The sequence below is a fragment of the Gopherus evgoodei genome, chromosome 8 (assembly GCF_007399415.2).
Source record: "Gopherus evgoodei ecotype Sinaloan lineage chromosome 8, rGopEvg1_v1.p, whole genome shotgun sequence".
Taxonomy (NCBI): Eukaryota; Metazoa; Chordata; order Testudines; family Testudinidae; genus Gopherus; species Gopherus evgoodei.
Genome location: NC_044329.1, coordinates 22,806,035 through 22,831,821, shown reverse-complemented (window position 1 = coordinate 22,831,821; position 25,787 = coordinate 22,806,035). Strand labels below are relative to the sequence as shown.

The 25,787-nt window shown below is 41.8% G+C and overlaps 1 protein-coding gene across 7 annotated transcripts in view; it reads right to left on the bottom strand.

Annotated features, from left to right (window-relative positions):
- Window positions 1-25,787, bottom strand: part of HTR4 (5-hydroxytryptamine receptor 4) — a 230,268-nt gene that overhangs the window by 97,895 nt on the left and 106,586 nt on the right. For all 7 annotated transcript variants that reach the window (XM_030573399.1, XM_030573396.1, XM_030573397.1 and 4 more), the window contains 2 exons: window positions 20,183-20,308; window positions 17,432-17,632 (listed from right to left, as the gene is read on the bottom strand). In XM_030573399.1, coding sequence (XP_030429259.1) covers window positions 17,432-17,632; window positions 20,183-20,308 — 327 coding nt within the window. The remainder of the gene's footprint in view (window positions 1-17,431; window positions 17,633-20,182; window positions 20,309-25,787) is intronic.

The window sequence follows — 25,787 nt, the reverse complement described above, 5'->3', positions numbered from 1 at the left end:
GTCCCTTCCAGTCCTACACCTCTATGGGTCTATGAATCTCAAAACATTTTCCAAAGCTGCACCAGGATTATTATCCCTGCTTTTCAGAGGAGAAACTGAGACACAGTGACTTGACCAACGTCACTGGCAGAGCCAGGAACAGACACCAGATCTCCTGACCCCTAGTCAAGTGGTCTATCCAGGCTGCTTTGCTACAGAGGTCTCTGCAGTTTGTCTGGATTGTATTTGATGGAGTGGGAGGAATCAAAGCCAAGTGGTGTCAGTATATAGATATTGGGATGTGGACTGATAGAGGGCAATATAACCACAATACCAAGGAAAGTCCCCAAGCTGCGCCTTTCACCAAGAGAACAGATAAGAAGTAAATTGAATACTCAGGCGACACAACACAATTTCTTCTTTGACCATATTAGGCGAGATTAAGCAAGCACATTTGCAAAGTGACTTTTTATGTGAAGTGTTTGATAGCTCTGCTCACAAAACTGCACTAAAATCTCCTTTAGTACATTAGCCATGCACTTCACAAACTGGAAGCATTTGCAGATGAGAACATTTTCAATTTGCTTTTTAAAGTCCCTACGGATCCAGCAGATCTGATAGCTCTTAGAAGACTGCTCCACAGCCTGATTTAACTAGACAAACTTCTTTATTAGCCTGAAAAGGGAATAGAGGATCATCAGGGGAATAAAGGAATTGCCATAACAGATCAGAGCAGTGGGCAAGCTAGTTCAGCATCTTGTCACTGACAGTGGCAAGTCCAAGCTGTTTCAGAGGAAGATGCAAGAATCCCTGCAGAAGACAATTATGGAGTATGTAGCCCATGGGGGAAGGGGAAGAGAGAGAAGGGGGAGAGAGAGTTGATTCCTAGGTGGCAAAGGAAATGTTCAGACTGCTGTGCTGCCTGACAGGATGCTACTGTGGGAGTAACCTGTTGTATGGTGTTTCTGCTCACTGACAGGAGGAGCTGCATCTCAAAATGACTTGAGATGTCTTCTAGTGAATTTCAAGGAACCACAGTCTCCAGGATTACAACAAGCCCTTAGCAAGTAGGAAAGACATGACCCACCATTTGCAGAAAGCGTCTCCTCGTATCAGGGCATATTTCTAGGGTGGAGTAGTGGTGGTTTGACTGGTATATTTCACTAGAACTGGTTGAGACACTTTGACAGAATCATATTCTGACAGAACATGTGGCTCCATCAAAATCAATATACTTCATGAAATCAGGTCAATTGTCCAGGAAAAAAAGTTCTGACAATGTCCAAACATCCCATGTTGATGTTTTTGGAATGAAACATTTTGATTTTTTGTTTTGAAATGAATTTTAATTTTAATTTTTGTATTTTGTGTTATATTTTGAAACATTTTGATCAACCAAAAGCACTTTTGTTTTTATTTATTTAAGAATGTTCCTTCACAAAGAATTTTGAAATTTTCTGTGTTTATTCCAATTTGGCATGAAGCCACATTTCAAAATCTTGAAAGCCTTCACTTCCGTCCTCAGCCCAGCTCTATAGATTAATCCTCATTAACTGAGACCAAGGATGTGTTTCTTCACTCAGAATATTGGATCATCATCAGTGAAGTTAATTATAGGTGTAGCATAATACCAATTTGTATTTATGTCATGTCTTTAACCCAAATTTCTCAAAGCATTTGACAAAGGTGGGTAATTATAAGTATCGTCTGCTTTTTACAAACTGAGAAACTGAGGTGCAGAGCAGAGACGTGAGGGGTTCAGGGTCAGAGACTGTAAATGGCACACTCAGGAACAGAATTGAGGTAGAGCTAAGTGAAAAATGCACAAAACAAACAAACAAAATCCTATCCCTGAATATTTGGCTGTAATTTAAGTGAATTGTTCTGCACCCTTCTAGGAACAGGTGGGGAAAGAGCATACTCCTCAAAGCACCTGATCTAAAGCTCACTGAAGTCAGAGGAAAGGCTCCTGGTGACTCCAATGGTCTTTGGATCCGACATCCAATTGAACAGACGACTTCTGATGGAAAATTACCATTAAAATCACATGGAAAGGTACTGCAGGACATAAAGTTTCAGTCATGAGATTATAGACAGCTGTAGTGCAACAGCTAAACTTAGCTTCTGAGGGGGACAGTAGGTCCACATGTGCAGTGCTAATTATGAGATGGCAACGTGCCGTTTTGTGATTGTGGGTCACTGAAGCACACACACAAATGTTGAGTCACAATTGGGCAGTGCAAGAGATCCTGTCTCAAGAGTGTAACGCCTGATGCGCTCTTCAAATCCATACACCTGAGCGCAACTGACGCTTGGGGATGTGATGGGCCTACAGTGATGGAAGAAATGTTGCTGTAGGCTGTGTCTACACTACAGGCTTATACCAATATAGCTACAGCACCAGAGCTATGCAACTATATTCCCTGTAGGGTAGACATGTATTAAATATTTACACATAATAACTTAACTATAGGAATGCTGTATGTATTTTAATATTGAATGGGCAATTATGGTTTGGAAGACATATTTTGCAGATCTGGCCTGCAAAAGCTCAGAATCAGTGCTATGTGATGCAGCAACGGTATCTGGGAACACATGGGATAAGAACACTGCATTTAAGTAGTTACCTTAGAATAAAAAAGCCATTAAAAATAGGAATAAACCATTTCTGGCTACCAGCGAAGAGAATTACTTTGTGTAAGGCTTGATGCTGAAATTGGCCTAATCTCTGAATGGAGGCAAGGGAAGGACACCTGTAACCATAGGCGCTGACTCTGTGGGTACTCTGGGGCTGGAGCACCCACAGAGAAAAAATGGAGAGTGCTGAGCACCCACCAGCAGCCCCCATCAGCTCCCCTCAACCCCCCACCAGCACCTCCCGCCCGCCCGCCAGCAGCCCTGTGGATCAGTGCCTCCTCCTCCCTCCCCGCACCTCCCGCCCAATGCAATCAGCCATTTCATGGCATGCAGAAGGCTGGACAGGAGGGAGGAGCAAAGACACAGCATGTTCGGGGAAGGGAGTGCAACGGGGCAGAAAGAGGTGCGGTGGCAGTGGAGCGGGGGCAGGAAATGGCGAGGCCTGGGGCAGAGCAAGGAGTCGAGCACCCCCTGGCACACTGGAGAGTCGGCTCCTGTGTCTGTGCCAGTCCACTTTGAGTGCAATAGCATCATCCTAAAATGTGAGAATAAGAAGTAGCAATGGCCAGGACACAGTGAATACCGTAACCATTGTTCTGAGGGAGTCCCTGACTTGATTGCACAGGACACACCAAGCCAGACTTAAAGAGCAAACATCCCATTTCTATATATTACATCCTCAATTGCACAAATAATATAAGCTATGCATGTTAAAAGATGGTTTCCATAATGATTTCACTTGCAATAGCAGATATACTTTATCTAATATATCCCTCTTCCAGGATTGGATCCAATTCCCATTAAAGTTAATGGAAAGTTAATGGAAAGAATACTAATCGGCCTGATTCTTATTTACTTATTAACATCACTCTAGCAATGTAATGGGGCCTTAGTGTAATGGAACTCAATCCTGTTTACTTTAATGGGAGCTAGTCTTGGGCCTTAATTTACTAGGGGCAGGTCCTGAGTTACCGCGAAGGACTGGTGTGAGCTTTAGGTCATTCTCATGGAGTGAGGGAATAAGAGATGTTCCAAACAGACAAGAGGGTCAATGTCAGCCTTAAAAAGGGACAAAATAAATACTTTCTTACATAAGAACAGGCATACAGGGTCAGACCAATGGTCCATCTAGCCCACTATCCTAACTTCCGACAATGGCCAGTGCCAGATGCTTCAGAGGGAATTAACAGAACAATTTGGCAATTTGAAATGTTCCATCCCCTGTCGTCCAGTCCAATCTTCTGGCAGTTGCATCCCTGACCATCTTGGCTAATAGCCACTGAAGGACTTCACCTCCAGGAAATTATTTAATTATTTTTTGAACCCAGTTGTACTTTTGGCCTTCACAACATTCCATGGCAACGAGTTCCACAGTCTGACTGAGCACCGTGTGTCTCTGTGATAACCAGTCAGAATACATAACCTCGTGCCATGTTTACTGTAGCTTATTGAGGCTGGGTTTTCCCCATTCTCTGTGTGCTTCTGTGCTAAGGAAATAAACAGTTTGACCCTTGAGATCAAACAGGCATTTCCAGTAAAGTCATTTACTTCTTAGTGAGACAGATGGTACTACTTTGGGCGCCATTTACAACAGCCTTTGTGTCACTAAGTACCAGGGACACGGAATGAGATCCTTTTTTTCCCCTGTCCCTGAAGAGATGCCTACTAGAAAGTGCTGCTCAGTGCTGGATGGTTGTAGCATTCAGCAGAAGCAGCTTTATAGCAAACAATCGCTGAGTCCAGACAGAATGTGGTTTTTGCAGAGAAGGTAAAAAATGAAAATAAATAAATAAATGGAAGAGAGAAAAAGAGAGCTCAAAAATCTCTCTAGCAATTAACATGTTGAGTCAAGAGTAGTAAACTGATAAGGAAATCATCAGGAAATGTTTCCAATTAACCATGTTGGAGAAACTATTCATCCAAGTGGTTCCAGTTGTTAGCTTTCTGAACCTTTATCTGCACTGCAGCTGACAGCATTACATTGGCTTTTGCATGTTATTAAAGGGCTATTAAAATAAAAATTAGGACTGTAAAAATAACATCATAGGCTCTCATATTTCTTCCCTCTCAGTGATCCCACAGTAATATTTCTCCACGTACATGTCAAAATGTGATTTTTTTTCTAAATGCAACTGCTACACACTTCACCTGGGACTGGAAAGTTAAGTTGGGTCCCTTCTGCTTTTCATCATCATTATCAATAATAAAGGTTCTGCAACCAGAACATGGATAACAATTTTACAGATGATGTGTGAGGCAGAGAAGAATCCAGCTCCCTATCCCAGGTTCAGGTCCCAATGGAGGTAATATCTTCTACGGGATCAACTTTTGTTGATGAGAGAGAGAAGCTTTTGAGCTACACAGAGCTCTTCCTCCTGACTTCCTCCTTAACTTCAGTGAGATTCATATCTGGTTACATCAGGGATGAATTTTGCGCCATACTTCCTAGCTCCCAGACCTATACTCTAACCACTAGAGAACACTGTCTCCCTAACTCTGAAGGGATGCTGACGTACCTCATACCATGGCCATAACAGTTTGAGAGCTATAAATAAACCCTCATGCTTCAGGGCATAAGTCAATCATTACCTACCTGGGGTTAAGAAGAAACTTCCCCAAAGGGCAATTTATTGAATAAATTGTCTGTTCTGTGGCTTCTTTCACCTTCTTCTGAAGCTGCTAGTACAAGCCACCATCAGAGATGGAACACTGGACTAGCTGAACCACTAGTCTGATCCTGTATGCAATTTCTGCCATGTTCCTATGTCTCTAACCAATGGGTACTGGCATGATCAGCTGAGCACATAAGATAAAATATGAACCTCACAAAATCAAAGTGTCGTAAGAGCAAATGTGTCCTGTTCCTGCCTGTGGGACTCCCACTTTTCTGGCTGGCTACCAAACAAATCAAGCCACGAAGCAGACATAAATGCTGGTGAAGTGTGAGAGTCCCCTGTTAACAATACCTTTGTGCCTAACAGCTCTCAGTGCTCCACAGAGAGGAGACATAGATCACATTCCCTGGAAGCAGGAATCATCTAACAGTAAACTGTGGAGACCGCAGAGAGGGATTGTGAAGATGAAGAAGAAACAGAAAGGAAAATGCCCCTCATTTCTCTCCATGAATTTCTGCTGCAGAACACCGAAGCTGTCATGCTGGCCCAAGACTGTGCCAGGGAAAGCGATATATCCTGAGTCACGGGTGCCTGCTGCTATGATTTAACCCAGTGTTTCTCAAACTTGAGACGCTGCTTGTGTAGGGAAAGCCCCTGGCGGGTCAGGCCGATTTGTTTACCTGCCACGTCTGCAGGTTCAGCCCATCGCGGCTCCCACTGGCCTCTGTTCGCTGCTCCAGCCAATGGGAGCTGCGAGAAGTGGCGCAGGCTGAGGGACATATCGGCTGCCACTTCCAGCAGCTCCCATTGGCCTGGAGCAGCGAACCGCGGCCAGTGGAAGTTGCAATCGGCCAAACCTGCGGAGGCGGCAGGTAAACAAACTGGCCCAGCCCGCCAGGGGCTTTCCCTACACAAGCGGTGTCCCAAGTTTGGAAAACACTGATATAAGCTATATAGGAGTTACTTTGCCCTCACAACTACTTTCCCCCCAAAAACCCTGCAAAACCAAAGGAAAATGAAAATACAGTGCCTGATAAGCAAACCAACCTTCACAGGATGGCAGTCTTAGTTACTGCAAAGGTGCCTTCGCCTGCTAGGCTCACAGAAGGGAGAAAGGAAAATGAAGGGGTTCTGCATATTCGTGACTCAGGCTGGCTGGGAGCATTGTGGGGCATGGAAGTAGCAGGTGTAGATCATGGTGTGTGTTTGTACAGCACCAAGCACAGTGAAGCCCTGATCTTAATTAGGGTCCCTGGGCACAACTGTTATACAAAAAATAATAATAATGTAACAGACACTCCTAGGCCATGGAGGTCTGTTACATTACTACTTATCCCCAGGGTTTCTAATACAATTTTGTTTGAGCTGTGCATATCTGTATACTATAATGAGGATTGCTCCTTAGTTACAACAGTCAGGCACTTATACACCCATCTATACTAGGCAGGCTGGTCCATTGGCTGTTCTTTGTATTTTAAATCTGCTGATGTATTGTCATGTACATATACCATGCATGTACCACGTGTTTTATGAACACAGTTAGACTGAGGAAAATGTATTGCATTTCCATTTGAATCAATTAAAACAAAAATCCCCATAAAGTGTCTGGGAAAATAGTAGTTTCTTGCTGAGAGGATAGAAAGTTTGTCACTTTTGTTTGTTCTGCCTCCATACTATCATACACCATGCCACATACAAGCAGGCTGTGTACACGGTGTCTGAACACCCTTCCATGGCAATATTGCTTGCTCCGATCCTCTTTGTATAGCAGGGTAGGACCAATTTATGTTCACATTATCCTAAGAAGCCACCATGTTCAGCCAGCATAATACACCAAGGCACAGCAAAACCTAGACTAACGGTCACCTGCCAATTGTGCCCTCATGCCCCAACAGCCAGGAAATTCCTGGAGGCTCTCTCCATATGGAGTGCACTGGTTTATGCAGCCATCTTGTAGAACAGTTAGAGAAAGAGCAATCCCATTGGAAAACTCTTCTTTCCCACTTGCCTGTGTCAAGTAAATTTTTTCTTTACGGGTCACAACTTGTGTAATAATCTGGCTACTTAAGAAACCCTGTTCTTTGCATTTGCAGTTTTTTGTTTATTTTAGTCCAGTAAAGGACAAAAATTTACACCACTCTCTCAACAAAAAATCTGGAGAAGATGAAGTTTTGAGTCAATAATTCCGCTATCATTTGAAATCTAAAAGGCAGCATCTCGACTTATTTATGCCAATGTAAAATTGGATCAACTTTTATTGATTTAAGTGGCTTCACAGAGGTGTGAGATCGTCCCCAAGTTACCAGATTCTTCCATCTTTGAGTAAAACAACCTCGCCCTTTCCCTGCAAAGCTAATATACATTACGGCCCCCCAGTATTCCAAATAAAGCACTTGTCAATTCCTGGTCAAGAATGAAGATGTCCAAAAATGATTTCATCTAACAAAATGAAAACCCTTGTTAGAAAAATAATGGCCCTCTGGTGTCAAGATAATTATTCTGGGGAATAATCCTAAAGAGAACAGTTAATTGGAGCTGGGTAAATTTAGCTACTAATACAAACAAATGCATGTTGCCAAATGGAGACAGAAGACTACACCATAGTCCCTTGGGGGAAGGGGAGGAAATTGGCAGCAATAGCAGCAAAATATATTTATAATATATCTAGGGATTTTGTAAAGATTAGTAAAGGACACTGTTTCCCTCAAGCTGTGCCATGACCAACTACTCTGTTATTTTTCTTTATACTTTCAGCCCTTGAATTCTGCAGCCATTGCCTTAATTTTCCTAAAGAGCAAAGAAAGTACGGAGCTGAACGCTATTATGGAACATTTCTAACATTACATGTCATCTCTTCTTCCCTTTGTAAATGGTATTCATTTACTCTACTTTGCCCTCCTCTTTTCCCCCAAGTTTCCATTCTCTTTTCACACAGGTTATGCTTCAAGTGAATGCTGTAAGAGGCAGGGTTCATTTGTAGCTGGAAAGGGGATAGGGAATTTATAGACTGGTTTTAAATGGTTCCAGATGGAAGGTGTGCCGTACAGTCAGATCACTGATCATTACTCACTGGTATATGATTAAAACAAAATAACTCTCCAAAAATAACCCACTTCCAGCAAGTCGGAAACCAGATGATTCCCCAAAGCACTATCTATTAAGCTGCAGTGTTATGAATAAGCTGCTTTCTAACTTGCTTTGAGAAGGAGATATACTGTCTAGAGGTCGGTGTGCAAGGAGTTCCTGAGTTCTAATCACAGCTCGGCCACTCACACCCTCTTCGGGCAGTAACTTGACCTCTTTATGCCTCCCTTTTCTCATCTGCAAAAAAAGATCAATGCTTACACACCTACCTACATTCCTGAAGCCCTCAAAATCAGCCTGTTATGAAGGGGGGAAAGTCTTCAGGAGACATTCCATTGAATAACACTGACTTCTCATAGGGCACATTGCACTTTAAGGCTCCAGAACGTCATTTCCTTAAGCGATTGTGCTAATTTAATGTTTGAACATTACATTAATGTTAATTAATGTTTGCACATGGCACAAAGAGCAACTGTCATTCTACTGCTCCAACACTCCCCAGACACATCTGTTTTGCCTTAGCATTTATTTAGCAGTAGGAGACCACTATTACATGACATGTTTCTATTCCATTAACATTAGCTCTTAATATACATACACGTCTGTTATGCGGCATCCTGTATAGCGAACCTGCAAATGTTTAGTTGGGGCAGTGAGACGACATATCCGGTGCCTAACAGAAATTTAAACTTGGATGCGGATTTAGCTGACCGAGATACCGGCCAAACAATATTGAAGCAGTGCTTGCAGGCTAGGTGCAATGACCGAAGTTATTTTGGCTCCACTGATAGGGAGAGTATGCCTGCTGTTCGCTGTGTGGGTTCACAACCTGAGGTTCTTGTTGGATCCCCACCTGCTCCAGGCTATCCAAGCAGCATCAGTGGGTTTTTCCCCATCTGTGCCTAGTGAGAAGTTTTGGGGTGGGACCTTCCTGTTTTTATTCTCTCCAGGGCATTCCGTGTAGGGGCTTGCTCCTGACAACCATTAGGAAATTCAGCTAGTGCAGAGCAGTGGCCCAGTTGCTTAGTGGTGCCTCCGCTGGGGAGAGCTCTACACCTGTCCTCCAAATCTACACTGACATTCAATTCACTCCCCATGCAAATGAAGAGGTTGTTTTCAACTTATAAAGTCCTAAATGGCTTGGATTCTGTCTTCCTATGTTGTGCCCCTCTCCATGTGGGGTACAAGGGCAACTGGGCAAACAATCCCTGGGTTTAAACAGGAGACAGCTTCTGGCAAAGCATCCTCATTAAAGGGCTCTTGACTCTGGAACTTGCTTCTTCTTTGGTCTAACAGAGCCCAGGTCTGCTGGTATGTAGGGCCCGTTAGTTTTCAAAAAGGAGTTGGCTTGCAAAGGCATATATGGAAGGAGCTAATTGCTAGTCCTAGTAAGTTAATTGTGTTTGAAAGATTTTATTATTTCTCCTTGGTCTCTTTGTAAGTGATGTCATTGTTTTTATTGTACAGACATCTAAAGCAGGTGGTTAGGCATACATAAAAAAATACTAGAGATAAATAAATATTCAGGTCTAATTCTCTCCCCAGCACAAAAGAGATGATCAAACAGCATAACCCAATGGTAAGCAAATCTGGATTCAATTTAACATTGAACTTCTGACACATTGTAAAAAACAGTTTATTCCGAGACCATTCTGCTAGTCTCTGCATTTCTCTGCTCTTTATATTTTGTTGCCAAGGTCATGTCATCTGTTTCTGTTGCTTCCCTACCTGAAGGCAATGCCAAACTCATCTGAGTATTTTTCAGAGACAGTAATGAAAAGAGATACAAGATGTTATCAAATAAAAGTCTTGTAAAGCGGCACCTTCCGCCCTTTCCTGAAGTGATCAACAGAATGACTTTCCAAAGTGGATTCCGAGAATTAGCTTAACAATGCTATTTCCTAAAAAATATAAGTATGCCCATAAAATAAACAGAAGGCAGGGTATTTATGAATCACAGAAAAATACTGGCTAGAAAAATAAACTCCAGTGAAGTCTGAATGAATGGAATAGCAATAGCTAGAAACAATAACAAGAGAAAAGTGCTCCTGTCAAGAGAATCTTATAAGAAAAGAGGCTCAATGACATGTGCCAGGACATAATCTGTGTTCATGCAGAACCTAGCTGTCAGGGCTGCTGAAATGCCAGTGATAAACCGTGCCTAGATGCTAGGCTGAGTCATACTCCCCTGAACAGAAATCCTGGCACTTACGTAGCTGCTGTTATCTTTTCAGTGCCGTCCCTCATGATCACCTCATCTACTTGCAGCTCTAAACACAATTTCATGATTCAATATTCTCTTGGGAAAAAATGATAAATTAAACATCCACATCTTTGCCAAGAAACTTTAAACCTCAACTTTGAGAACACACTGGTAAGAGATTAAGCAAAGGAACATTGCTCTAACTAGAGCTGTGTGGAAGATAGAAGTTTTGTTTCACTAAGGATTTAGAGATTTCAAAATCTAGCTTCATTCCAAATTTGAGAGAGAACCAAAAATCTCAAAATTCTCTGGGAAGGAAAATTCTGAAAAAAAACTTGTTTTGGGTCATTCAGAATGTTTCATTTTGACAACACTGAAACTTTTGATATTGATTTTTATTTTGTTTTATGATACTTATATTTATAATATTTCACAGGGTATCAGAGGTTCATCAGCGTTTATTTTGTATAACACAATACAAAATGAAAAGTCATTTCAAAATGAAAAATCATAATGCGTCATTCTGAAAAAGTGGGACATTCTGATATTGTCAGAACTCTTTTTCTGGGTCTTTTGTTCAGAACCAAATTCCAGATAAATTGACCTGATTTCATGAAGCTTTTCAATTTTGACAGAATTGCACATTACAACGTAAAATGGTTCCATCTAAGTTTCTCCAACAGCATCCAAGTGAACATTTTGAGTGAGACTGAAGAGCCGGCTGAAATGCCTGCAGAACCCTGCAAAGATCATACTACTTAGAAACCTTTTCAAGTCTCAATTAATGTTTGTACAAGGGAGAGGAAATAAGGGTTGTAAGCCTGAAGGCCAAGTTCCAGGTGAAAGCTTTAGAACTGTGATTAGAAATCAGAAGCTTTTCTGAGACTCCTAGATCCCTTCTATAACAACAAGTGTTGCATGCACAGTGCATTTGGATTACACAATGGTGGGTCTGTCCAGTCATTAATTACTATTAGAATGCATGGTACGGTGTACATATTTCTTTTAGTCTGTAGCAGTCCCACAATAACATTTTATGGTCTTTCTGCAATGATTAAAAAGAATCTGAAATGAAAATATTAAAGAATTTAAAGGAACTGGTGGAATTCTTTTAGTGGTTTCTATTAAAAATGTGTGTGAGAAATGGGCTTTTTACCTTTCACTTCTGGAACAGAAGTGAAGCGACACTGAAATTTCCATCTTGCCCAACTCAAGGGGCTCCCAGATCAAAACATTCACAACTGGCAAATTTATTTCAAGGGAGAAACACTTCCCCTGGGGTAGTCCCAAGAAAGTAGTGGCAAATTTAAGAGTAGAGAAATACAGTTTGCAGCCCCCAAGTTGTCAAATGGATCCATGAATCTCAGTGTTTTCACCAATTCCTAGTGCAAATTTATATTGTTTTTCTTGTAAGGGAAGTTTGGAGCAGGAGTCAACTTCTTGAAAGTGAAGGTTAATTCATCTCTACCAAAAGTCATAAAATATCTAAGGACCACTTAGAATGCTCATGAACATCGGGAGTGATATCCTGGCTCCATGGAAGTCAATGGGAATTTTGCCATTGACTTCATTGCTGCCAGGATTTCACCCTAGGGAGTTTAAAACACTCCTTGAAGCCCTGCTGCAGTGCTTTCACAATATCCCCTGAGCAAGGAGAGCTGGCACTATGCTGGTAACACCATTACTACTACTGCCCCTGTAACCATGTTATACCCTAAACACAGTTACACATGTTCCTCGTGTAGATGGGGTCCTAAGGCAGTCTTTGCTTTCCCTTTGCTCTTCTGTCCAAACTCCTAATATGGGACGTGGAGAGGGAAGCCTGAGGATTCATTTTAATCAATGATCTGTGTACAAGATAAGCCAAATAAGAAGTCGACGTTCATATCCAAATCTTGAATGGACATGCTCATGAGGAAGTTAATGTGCTTTTGGTCTTTAATCATTTTGCCTGGGGCGCATGAATGGTTTCAGGCTTTTTAATCTGCAAATGGCATTTTGTGCACTGGATCACCATTGCCTATTGTAGCACAGATGGGTTGGGGATATGGGAATTTCCAGATTTCCGGAAAGCTGCCAGATCACATTGATGAGTCAGTGACACACAACTACAGTGTAGATGATGGCAGATAATGAAGAAGGAAAGTCTCACGACACAAAGGAACACAGAAATTAGAGATGAAAAATACTTTCATATGGTCATTTTGGTTTATCCACCTGCCATGCAGGAGTGTTCCCTGCAGCACACTCTGAGGCGCATTATCCAATCTGCTTTAAAATGACTCCAGCACGAAGAGGGTGCAGCAGAAAGATGCTACATTTTTTAAATTGCTGTAATAAGTTTAATACAAAAATTCAGCTTCCATCACTCCTCTCTAGAGGAGGGAGAAGACTGGAAAAGAGAGACTTAGAAAAAGGTTACTCTGAGGAGAGAGGGCTAGCAAATTGCTTTCCCTGACTCACTTCCATACTGTTTTTACTTGTGGCAGTTTAGAATAGTTCATCTGCATTTCACTAAACTTACGTATCTGGCCAGAGATGTCTGATGCATCTCAGTAGTGTTGCGAACCTAACTATGGAGAGGACTCCAGTATCCACTGCCATGTGATTTCCTTTGGCTGTTCTTATAGGTGGAAAGGCTATACTGACACATCCTCTCACAGAGGATCTGCTCACTAAAATAGGTGACTTTGTCCTTCTTCAGCTTGACAGCTGTTATTCTTGGGACTGGGACTTTTACAGAATAAATAACAGTCTCATCTCTGTAGAATCTCATTGAATGGAAACAGCTAAAAACAACTAATTTGATTATGAATTCTCCACTCCTCACAAGCCAGAATGTCCTCTAGTCTCTCTCAGATGAGATTGTCACTGTAGGGGAGCACAGGTTTTATTGAATCCCTTCGCACTGGGACACATGACATGTTGTGTAAAAAATATTAAGTGAAACCTTGGCCCCTTTGATGTCAATGGCAAAACTCACTGATTTCAATGAGGTCAGGATTTTACCCATGGAGTCAGACCAGGTAACTTTCCAGGTGAATTCCATAATGAGATCTAAGGGGAGGGAGAGGGGCATATGTCATGCATAGAGAGAAAAAATCTCATTATCCTATGGCAAGTCCAAGTACCTTTGGAGAAGAACAGCATTGCACAGTGCTCTTGTGGTCATGGTACAGCCTGTAGTGGTCACTTCTGTAGCAGGTATTTAAAGTCATTTTGAAAAGAGAACCAAGATAATTACAATGCCAGAGAATTACTTGTAATTCTCAGCAGACACAGGACTTGTGCCATGGAAATGTCAGTCTCTCTGCATGAAGGCATCGAGCGGCAGATAAATGCTGTGATAATTACCAGTGTCAGACTGTATTCAGCAGCCAGCCTAGAGAGCTTACTTCTCCTCACCTCCCTCTGATTCAGAGCAAAGCACTTCACACACTGTACACAGAGCAGCACGTGTACGGAGGGCAAGAGAGAAAGAGTGCATGCCCAGAAACAGCAGCCTAGCATCTGGCAGTGACCAGCCTGACAACACCAAAAAGAAAGGAGAAGAGCTGTGACCTTCTGTTTCAGTCTTTGCATCTCTATGTCCTAACTCTCAAACATGGATAGAATTTCAGCGCAATCATAATTCATTTAGTTTCTGAGTGCCTTCTGGTTCTTCTCAAACAATTACACTGCTGTTTAGTCTAATATTTCCCTGTGACTACATATTATGGGATTTCTCCTGGGGCTCTGCTGTTTATAACAGTTTATAACTGCCAGTGAGTTCATAAGCAGACGGTTATAAGATTTTCTAATGATTTTACTGTGGCCCATCCACTTAGGGTGGCATCCAGCTCCTGGAATTTGCAAATCCCAAGGTTTCCAAAATGGTTCATTTCTCTCCATCAGTTCTGCACCTGGTCTAGGCAACTTTGACTCTTTAACCAGGAATATATATATATCCTTTTTCTATTAAAATTTATTTTAAATTCTAAAAGAATAAGAAGACTATTCTATGTAAGTGATAGGTTGAAAACCACACTATATAAAATTTGCAAAACCAAGATACTAACTGTCTCATGGAAGTACAAGCCTTTTTCCTTCTGTTCCTTTGGCTGATTATTTAAATAGAATGGTCCTCTTTCTGATGACCTTACCATGTGGACTGCTGAGTACCCTCAAATCTCACCGAAGCCAATGGGAAGCTGATGGATATCTTTACCATGCAAGATGAGGCCCTCGTTCTGGTAGTTCAGTCGGGGTCAGGATGCACCATTCCATAATGTTTAAGGGTGGTGTTTTCAAAAGAAGTGAGCACTGGCCTAGTCTGTTTCTACTGAAGTCAATGAGTGTTTTACCAGAACAGAGTTAGGCCCATGCTGAGTATTTCTGTCTCTCTCACCCTAAATCTTCAGATAGTTATTTGAAGTACTTCATTTCAGAATGAATACACAAATGGACAGTCCCAAAGCAGATGTATCTGATGAGCTAGGCACTGTACAAAAATGAAGTACAGTCCCTGCTTCATAGGCCCCATCAGACTGAATTCACCAGAGATCCAGTGGGGCTTGCTCTTTATACTTGTTTGTACATAACTGCCACAATGGAGGCCTGATCCTAGGGCCTCTAGATATCACCATAATACACATAACAATAGCACTGTAAATAAACATACAGAGAGACACTCTGCAATATGCAATAACTGCACTGAATTATTGTACTGCAACAGCATCTTCTGCATCTACTGCCAAATTAGTGGTACCCATCACTTTCACATGGTTTCAGTGCTTGCGCTTCAGCCTTGTGATTGGAAAAAGTCTGTCATCCCCCCCTAACCCCATCTTTAATGATGAGCTTCAGATCGGTGCCCCAAAAAGTGGTACTACTGAGCTCCCATTTCTCTTTGTGCTGGTCCAAACCCCAGTACTCTGTGATACTCTATTTGTGGTATTTTCCATCATATGAGTAAGGGTGGCAGTTGCCACAGAGAAGTTGTTAGATTAGGATGAGGAAATGCTACCTTCCAATTGTCTTCTTTTGACTCCCCTTCACTCTGTTAACTCTTCTATTAACCCTCTTGTGGAGTAGACACAAGAGCCTGGGGTCTACATTAAAGGAGTAAGGCCTTGCTCTTCAAAGAGAGGCAAGAAACCCACAGTGAGGAGAGATCCCTTTTCACTGTTGATTGTCTCAGAACTTTTTTCGGGAGGGAGCTGAATGGCCTTGATGTTCTCATGTCTGTATGACCCACTGGGTTTAATTAAATGCTGGAGGATTTAACTCGCTAACTTGGCAAATGTTTATCAGGAGTTTCAATTTTCACAGCTCAGTGCCCAACATCTGCTTGATTGATAATCAGCTAAAAATGGAAGCCTGTGAACCGCCCTGAGGTAATGAACGTCTCAGGTGGCACCCTCAGATTTAATGCTTCATTTTCACAGGCCAGCTATCTTGAATTCCAGGTCGTGTTCCAAGACAGAAAATATGTCTTGGCTATCAAAATATCCTCTTCCATTTCATTCAGATACACTATTACTTCACTTGCCATTCTGAACTGTTGCACGGGGTTGCTGTGTAGTGTTAAACAGCTGCTGTGTCCCACCCCAAAGAAAAGCCGCATTTTAGTGGTGAATTCAGCGTATTAAATATCTTGCAAAGTGTGTAGGTGGCTTTGGAATCTTTGGATAAAAGACTACATAAATATTAGTTGTCCTCACAATTAGCTGACGTTAAATATTAGTTGTCATTAAAATAAAAAAAGTTCCTCTCTCCTTCTCAGAACCTAGAATGTAAAACTTCACCCTTACTTATTAGTACATCTGGTCCAAAAAAAAAAAAATCTCAAAACATTTTCTGATGAAACCACAATGAAACTTTTTATAGAACATTCTTCATTGAGGTCAAAACGAATCTATGGTAGTTTTTCAATGAACAAATGGAAATAAAAAATCAAAACATACTTTTTGGAGAAAAAATGACAGTGAAAAAAGTTTTGATTTTTAGGGAGGAGTTTATTTTTCGTTTTTGTAGAAAAAAAAATTTATTTGCAGGAAATTTTGAAAAAGCAAAAATATTTCAAAATATCCTACCAAAAAAATTGCCTTTTTTTTTTTTGTTAAACCAGTTGTACTTATTAGCCATCACCACAACTGAAGTTTAAAAGTGACCATGGATGCCTTGGAATAACAAGCATTATAAACATTATGTGCTGCTGTTTAATTTTTTCTACAATCTAGTAATAATATGCCAAAATATATCATACATTAATATAATTTTCATCTGGTTATACAGCTGCTAATAATAGAAATAGTAGTACTGAACTCACTTTAAACATATGTCAAGGAGACAGCATCATGAATATAAAGCTGGATAGTAATTTGGTTTATCTATGCCTGGTGATGTAAGATTCGTTATAATAAATCAAACTAGTTGCTAATCAGGTCTGAAATCCAGCCTCCAGACCAATACCTGATATTTCAAAAGAAGACAAACTCCTACTAAAAGTGTACCAAGTGCTGCACCAAGAAGGAAAAGCCCTTTGTGGCTGCTGGGAATCTCTTCTGTAATACATGTTTTAAATATCTCTTTTTTAAGAAACAGAGGACACGGTTCTTGAAAGATACTGAGCCAGAACCTCAGCTCCTGAAGTCAACAGAATTTACACCAGCGGTGATGAGCTCACTCAATATAAATAATACCTTTCTTCAACTCTTGTTACACTGATGAAGCTTCAGTTTGCTCTCTCCATTAGCTGTTACAATAAGATGTTTACAGCTGTGCTATACATTATACAACATATTCATACATGCCTCTGAGCTGAGAAAGAACCCTTGGATACGTTACTTTTTCTTAAGACCTAGTGATGTCCATCATGACAAAAGAAATGGCTGGCAAAAACATGTACCTGTACATGTCTTTCTGCTCATACCTGTCTAGGGAGATACAGCACAGGTGAAGGATTGATGCTGTGGTGAGCAGGACATCTAGAGATGTTCGGACCAGGCAGAACATCTCTCCATAAATCCAGTTATCCTGAACCAGCTCAATAGCTCCAAAGGGCATCACCAGCACCGACACCAGCAGGTCCGCAAAGGCAAGTGAGACAATGAAATAATTGGTCTTGATTTTCCTACAAGACATATATTAAAAAAACTTCAGTGGGACTTTTCAAAGCAGGACATCCCATGTGCAGATAGACCCAACTGTTCACTAAACGGTCCTCTAACCTACCTCTGAACTATTTTAAACAGTTGTCCCTAATTACTTTGCTGGTTTGGGGGATGATTGTTCAGAAGGTCCCTGCATGACTGTATGGGTGTTTCTACCTGTGCACACAAAAGATGCAACTGGACATGCACATGCCTGTTTGTGTGACCAAACTGGCATGTTATATGCACCACTTTCCATTCTGTGTGTGCAGAATGCAGCACTGTGCACATACAAATAGACTCAAGTTGAGTGCATTTTCAGTGGTTCTTAATAAAAGTTAAGAAAGCCCCAACATTTTCTCTTGTTTTCCTTGTGCTCTGTAGCCTCTATGTTTGATTTCCTCTTTATCCCACTAATCTTACCATAAATATTTAAAAAAGTATCAAGCCTGGGTGTGCCCCTCTCAAACCACTCATTTCTCAAGCAGTCACAAAGAATCAAGGCTCATCTTTTGCAGCTACCAGAGTGTATTAAGGGCTGTCTACGCTTCAGTCAGAAGTGTGACCGCAGGACATAGTCATAGAATATCTGGGTTGGAAGGGACCTTAAGAGATCATCTAGTCCAACCTCCTGCTCAAAGAAGAACCAATCCCCAGTCAGATTTTTGCCCTAAATCCCTAAATGGCACCCTAACAACCCTGGGTTTAGCAGGCCAATGGTCAAACCATGAGCTATCCCTCCCCCTCCTCCCTAGCCTTACCCAACCTAGCTTTGATCTAGCTAGTGTAAGTACTAACAGCAGTGAAGCCACAGCAGCACTGTACAAGCCCACCCAGGATCCTTGGTATGTACTTGAGCAGTTAACCCATGCTGTTACGGCTCCACTGCTATTGTTATTTGTGCTAGGTAGATCAAACCTAGCTCGGACATGTCTGCAAGTGTTGCAGTCTCACCTCTGATTGCAATAAAGTTGTACTCTTAAACACACCTTCTTCTCTTTCCCATCCTGTTATTCCCTAAGGAAAGTGGGCTCTAGCAACCTGCGAAGAGTTTCAATTTCAGAAGAAAAGTCATTTTGCTTCTGGGGAAGCCCTGTTCCATCTGAAGATGATAGCAAAGTAGGAGATGGGGCAGAACAGTAACAGCATAAAAGCCCTGGGCTTCCAGGAGATGGATGAGCATTACCCAATAGGAACTTCTGATGGGATAATGTTGAAGATCTGGGCTTTCAGGAAATGGGTTGATGACAACACTGACTGGAATATGTCTTCTAAGGCATGCAGGACAGGTGGAAGGAGAGCAAATGCCCAAGGAGAAGTTGGGGGAGGACTGAGAAGGAGACTTTTGTGAAACACACAGAATTTCCTCAGCACCTCCAGCGCTGCACGCAGCCTGATTAGAGCTAACATGTCAGTATCAGGATGGGAGCTCTCAGAAGCCGACAGTCAGATGACGAATTGCTAATCAGCAGGTCCCCCAGCTATTACTCTAGCAGGGGAAACACTCGGCTTACCATATCCCTGTCCAATGAGTCTCACTAGACTAGATAACCAGCAGGCTTTATCATGAAAGCAAAGTCCACATGTATGACTTGTTTGTCCTCTTCATAAGTTGTACACTATTAGGTAACCTGTTCTACGGGGAGAATTAATAGGGTTTAATAAAACTTGGTCTCTAATTTTATTACCTGCATGTTAATCATTACTCATTCGAATTTTTCTTTCAGTTTTTAGTGAAGACAGTTGAAAAAGGTAACGGCTACATGATTAGACTCATTGGCAGAGCTGTGTGGAAGCTCAGGGCTGGAGTAGCAGGAAGTACTGCACGTCAGGGTAGAGCTGCATTAGCAGAGCTGGGACAGGTGGGGCTTTGGATGGAAGAAATGTGGATTTGAAGTGCTTTTATTCATGTGCGTGGAGGTACAATCGCAGAATCCAAAGGCTATCAACTATCACTAGAGAAAGCATGTCCCGTCTTGGCTGAGGTTTTTGAAAGAAATCTCAGAGGGTGCCCAAATGTCTGTTAAGAGCTGGGTGCCTCACTTCTTTAGGCTCCTTTGTAAACCCCATTGTATGCCCCGCTGCATCTTGGTAACACGCTAATTGTGACAGACCCGGCTCCTGCTCCCTGCATTTTTCTGACATGTTTTGTTTAAAAGGAACTGGAATAGGAAAGGGAAGGCGCTGTAATGCTTCTCCAGCATTCCCCTGTTTGGCTTTCTGCAAGTGATTTATCTGTTTTTGATGCCTGGAGTGCTAAAAATATAATGATTGGATAATAAAATGATCACACTTCTGCGGTATAAATCTGAGGCCAGACACATTGGGAACAATTTTGGAGTCTGACTTTGCCATGACTTCAGTGGTGGGGAGAAGAAAGGAGAGAGCGTTCTTTATCACAATGTTTTATGTTCTTAGCTGTCTGGGTTTGGGCTTGGTTTGTTTTTTGCCCCCCTTGCAAATTACCCTGCCGTGTCCTCGTAAAATCTCTCCTAAAGGAGGGGACTGAGTGGGCTTCCATGCTGGCTCACCTGAGCTGCCTGTCTCTGCATACTGCCACCATCACCAGCAAGTTCCCCAGGATGGCCATGAGTATAACCGCCGAGATAAAGGTGAGCAGTGCGATCTTCTCTGCCACGCTGAACCCCTCACTCGAACTGGAAACCATAAAAAGAGAATGCATCAGAGGAGGGCAGGGAAAATGAGGGTGTGTTGAGCCACAAACTTTCAGCAAATAACTTCAGGCAGATGCATGTGTTTAAACAACTCTTTCTGATCACAGTTTCCTCTGAAATCTGCCTCTGCACCAGACATGTACATATATATATATAAATACATTAATTTCTTGCTTATGGAAAAGATATGGGACACGTATGTGTTCTGGATTTTTCAGAGGAAAGGTTAATATGTAGAATATTTGCAAATAGTCTGCCTGTTCTTGTTGACCGTGGGGCTAAATAAACTGATCACAGAGAGCTATTTTTTTGGGTGCTGAACTTGGAACAAAAAAGGTCCAGTTAACATAGGTAGGTGCTCAGCACTTTCTGAAAAAAAAAATTCAATAAAACCTTTTTTTAATTGAAAAGCTTTTTCTTATTTTCAAAATGTTCAGTTCTTTCACCAAAACTGAAAATTTCAAATTTTAGAATTGTGAAATTTTGTGTTTCTGTTTTTTTCCTTTTAGTCACTCTTTTTATTCCTTTTTTCCCCACTACAATAGAAGGAGTGGTGTCCATGTCATTGTTCCTTTACTTTTTACTGTTGCCACCTTGTAATTTTTCTAAAGTTGGAAAAGTTTTCAAAAATTTGCTAAGTTAAGATTACATTAATATTTGCCCTTGAGCCAGGGGTTTGAGCAGGAAAAACCTCTTCACAATGTAGGAATAAAATAGTGTATCTTCCCCTAATGTACAGAACAAGGAAGATTTAAAATACAGAATGAATTTTGAGAGAATTTTCAGATAATTGAAAATCTGCCAATTAGTTTGAGCCATAATAGTTTTTAAATGGTCCCTCAAAATTTTTGTTTCTTCACAGGTAACTTTTTCTAGGATATATCTACTAAATACATTTCTGATTTATGAAATTTGCTAACTGACTCCTTTCTAGGTTAGCAAAAGCTAAACTTTACTGATGTACCAAGCCTACTGGTTACACCACTTCCATATTCTTTCTAATGATTACCAAATATCTTCATCATGGAATCTATGTTGTCACTGAGTGCATGCTCCACAATCTAAGCTTTCATTTTGAAAAATTTTCAGTACTTTGATGTGCACTGCTGAATTGAACATGAGTGTGGCAGAGAGGATATTAATGTTTTACTATGCTGGAGTGTCATGATGGCAACAGGCTAGTGCTTGGAGTGTTGTCTTAACTTAGGAATTCCTTGCTTTTTAGTGTTTTTATCAAGAAATAATACCTGTGCGCCCTCAACACTGAGTTTAGCAAGTTTTTGGAGTGAAAATATTTATAAGTATATGAGGGAGAAAGGCGAAAAGATGCTCTGTCTTCATCACAAATCATTTATACTTGCTACATAGAGGTATTATACTCAGTAGCATAGTCGAGGGTAAACCTAGTAAATAGAGTTTACCCACTTCTCACTTGGGAAATATAGTTTAGTTTATTCACTACTACTTCTTTTTTTTTTTTTAACCACACCACCACTGGTTATACTGTCTTGCAGCCAGTTAAGCTAGGTTACAAAACAAGTGCAGAACATAGTATTATAACTAGAGCTGGGGTAAAAGCAACCCTTAGTTTTGTACACCCCACCCCACCCCCAATATTTCCCTCTCACACACCCATCAGAAAACATGTGATGATGTAGCTTTTAACAGCACAGCTTTGTATGCTTTCCAGATGGTAGCTACAGCAGCAGGAATACTGCAGTCTTTTACCCAAGGAAGAGGAGATTTTGGATGCTGGTGCCAGTGAAACCTCAACAGCAATAAAGACAAGGTTTTCACCAATCTGTGCAGAGGGACAAATTTAACTACAGGTGAGGTTCAGCAGGAAAATTTTGCCAATTAGGAACTAAAAACCTTTCACGTATGCCCAAGGCAAGGATGGGGTTTATTTAGCACCTGAAGGAAATGACACTTAATTAGGACGATGTCTACTGAACTCGGCGCAACTTCAGTGAGGGCAATTAAGGCTTAGAGAATCACCAACGTGTCTCTTGCTCCATTCAAAAATGCTGACAAGCCTGCACTGTAACACAGTTACAGTTTTGTAGCATTTGTTGAGGAGCTGTGCTTCCAGCTGCCATGGGTCATTGGTTCTTGGACAGCTGCTGAAATGAGTGCTTTTGTTTTTCTAGTCCCTGTGATTATACTCACATGGCTCTTAATCACTGGCTGCAATTTGGCTAATTCTGTCCATGGACGCTCCCTCACATCTCCTGTGCTTCCCTCTCTCTGCCCCACTTTTGAGACCACTCGTAGCATCGCCAATACTAGCTCCTGGCAGCTTTCCACCTCCGTAAACTCACCCACCAATTCAAATCTAGACAAATGTTACTATTTACTGCACTTCTCACTCGTTAGTCCATGGTCTGCACAGAGCCAGGGGGCAGCAGGAAAGACTGTTGATGGATAACCAAGCTGATTACTGTAATCTGAACTCCTTGCTCCTTCCTTCTAACCCCACAATCCCAGGCCATCCTCCATTATGCGTCAGTCATCATGTGGATGATCTAATAAAAGGAGTGTTAAAGAAGTCGTCTGATTTCTATCCTTTGACAGTCTCCCTCTCCCACTTCCCTCTATTTACATCTGATTTGAAAGAATTTATTTGCCATAGACATAAAGGTTTTCCTGACAGTGTTAGGAGAAAAGATGCTGGTAATTATGACAACTTAATCTGCCTTGCATCACTGCACTTTAGAAAAGAACAAGAAAACAGCTGATGAGAATCAGTCCCTGTCTGATGTGAATTATGCAAAACTGGAAAGGACAAGGTAATTTTCCTCTTTTGGAGATGCACGGAACTCTCTCTCCCTGTTGTTTGATACTTCCACAAATGGCTAATGCACAGCTGAGGAAGGTTATGCACTTGCCAAACACGAGTTATGTTGAGCAAAACTGCATGTCAGAACACCCAACCTTGTTAATAACGTTCCTCAGCAGAGGAAGACCCGGTGTATATTTAGGAGGGAAACAAAAGACAACTTCAAAAGCAGGTTTTACAGCCACAGGCTCACTTGCTGGGAACACAGTGGGACTAAAAGCAGCCAGAAACAACGGGGTTGCTGACTGTGATCAAAGGCACCTTGATTAGGGAGCTGTAATTGTGCCTGCCTGAATGGAGTATTCATAATAGACTAATGGTAGCTCAGTGGCTGCATCTGTGAAACAAAACGTCAGGCTGCATTGAATATCTCTATACAAAAGATGTTCCTTTTCTCCTGGGAGAGGGTGGCAGTACATGCTGTCACCATGAAGATGATGATGAGTTAATTTATACAGTGCCATAGTTGTTCATGGTGCTAGGTTTTTTGTTTGCTTTTTTCAGAGTTGTCTATTTCATCTCTCTCGCAGTCCCTCCTTCTTTCCTATATGGTGCCCATCATCATGATATCAGAACACTTCTCCACATTCAGCAGAGACAAGGCATTAGCTGGTTGGTTTGTGCTGCTGGTGTGGGAAGAGGAGGCTGGAGGAGTGGGCCTTGTATTTTGCTCTGAAGGTACCAATGTTTGTGGTCATTTACCGTCCTTTGGGGTCAGCTCCATCTTTGTGAGCCTACCTGCTGGGAGTTTCACCCTTGTGAGGGACAGTTTTACTGACCCAGTGCAATGCAGCTGTCATGGGAGGCCTTGATGTTGCAGGATCTTCCAAGAAGTTTGGGCCAGACCATGGAGGGCTTTGAGACCTTTAATTATTTTAATAATGTTCACCAGGGAGCTGTGCAGAGTGGAACCTGAGGACAACGGGCTCTTGGTGGCCTGTGTTAGTGGGCAGCCAGGTTGCTGGGTTCTGAACCAATTATAGCTTTTAACAGGCGTTGGTTTCACTCCTAGATACAGAAAAGGACAACCGTCAAACCTGGATGTAAGAAATCCATGCATCACTGTGGCTAAGTCTGAATCTAACACTAGGGGATAGTCATCCAGAAGCAGTGAACAGTTCAGGTGGACACCCAGGCTGTGGACTCTCTAAAGGCATGGTGATGCTATATAGAGGTGGTAGGTTCTTCAAAGAGCATCCCTTTCCTCATTAGCATTGCATCAGTCTTTCCAAGTGTGACACTTTCTCGGGGTACCCAGGACTACACGGGTCACCTCATTACTCCACCCTCATTTCAAGCATGAGGTAGTCTTCCATGTGGCAGCTGGAATGACACACAACGATTAGGAGGTGTAATGTGAGCTTCCATTAGACCTCCAAAGCAAGACCCTTTTCAGGTGAATACTATGACAGCAGTGTGGTTGGAGTAGTGAGTTTGCCAGACCTGCTGTTACAGAACAGTGAACCCTTTGCTAGCTGGTATTGAGGGGTTAACCAGCTGCTCTTCATAAAGGATATTAGTAGTGTCTAGGTGACGTGAAAGGTGGGCCCTGGCAATCTTCCCACTTAGTTTGCTCAGGAATGGGAGTGATGAATCTGCTTACAAGAGGGGGGATGCTGGGCAGTAGCTGGGAGAGGCCAGTTGTGTTGAGTGATGACATTTTGAGTACTGGCTGGACCACCATGCACTGTAGGTAGACTTGTCTCTGCAAATGAGGTGTTAACAATCTCAGCTAGTAGGAGTGCCACATGCTCTTGAGTGTTCTTACTAGTAAGGAATGGCAAGGATCATTCAGGGCAGTAGGTGGTCACTCAGTTTTCTGCTGTGATTCTAGCCTTCCTAATCCATGAACAGACCAATTCAGAGAGGAAAGAGAGCAATGGACCTGTTATCTAACCCCCTCCAGCTTTGGGCTCATCTGCAGAAGTCATCATGGCTGAACTGACACCAAAGGAATACCCCACAATGGAAGACAAAGATATGAGTTTAACTGGTCATAAAATTTTCTGGAAATCCTAAAAGAGTCCTGGACTGAGCCATAATTACTAGGAAATCCAGTGTTGCCAACTCTCATGATTTTTGTCGAGAGTCTCATGATAATTATTGTTTTCCTTAAAGCCTGAGCTCCTGGAGTCAAACGGATATGTGATGATTTCAGCCTTCATTCTTGAAGAAAAAGTAAGTTTCTAATCCTCATGCCTGTGGAGAAAGCTTCAAAATGTGACCCCAGTGCACCCTAAAGGCTCAAAAAGCAGAAGGCAAATAAACAACCTCTCTAAATCTATTATTTTTATATAATCTGATGATTTTAAAGCCAATCTCATATTTTTTAGTGAGACCGACTCATGATTTTTGAACATTTGGGGTTGGCAATACTGGCCATCTCACAGACAATGTTTCAGCATCAAGAGGTAAGCAGATCTGCAGAGCTCCAAGAGTCCAAAGGGCACAGTTAGAGGCTCACTCCAAGTGAGGACTAGCAGGATATTGTTTCAGGACCAGACTGCGAGCTGCTGTAAATTGGCATAGCTCCACTGAAGTTGATGGAGTTATGCTTCTTTAAACCAGCTGAGTATCTGACTTTTCCATTCTAATTTTTGAGGATGTGGGAGGAGACAGGCG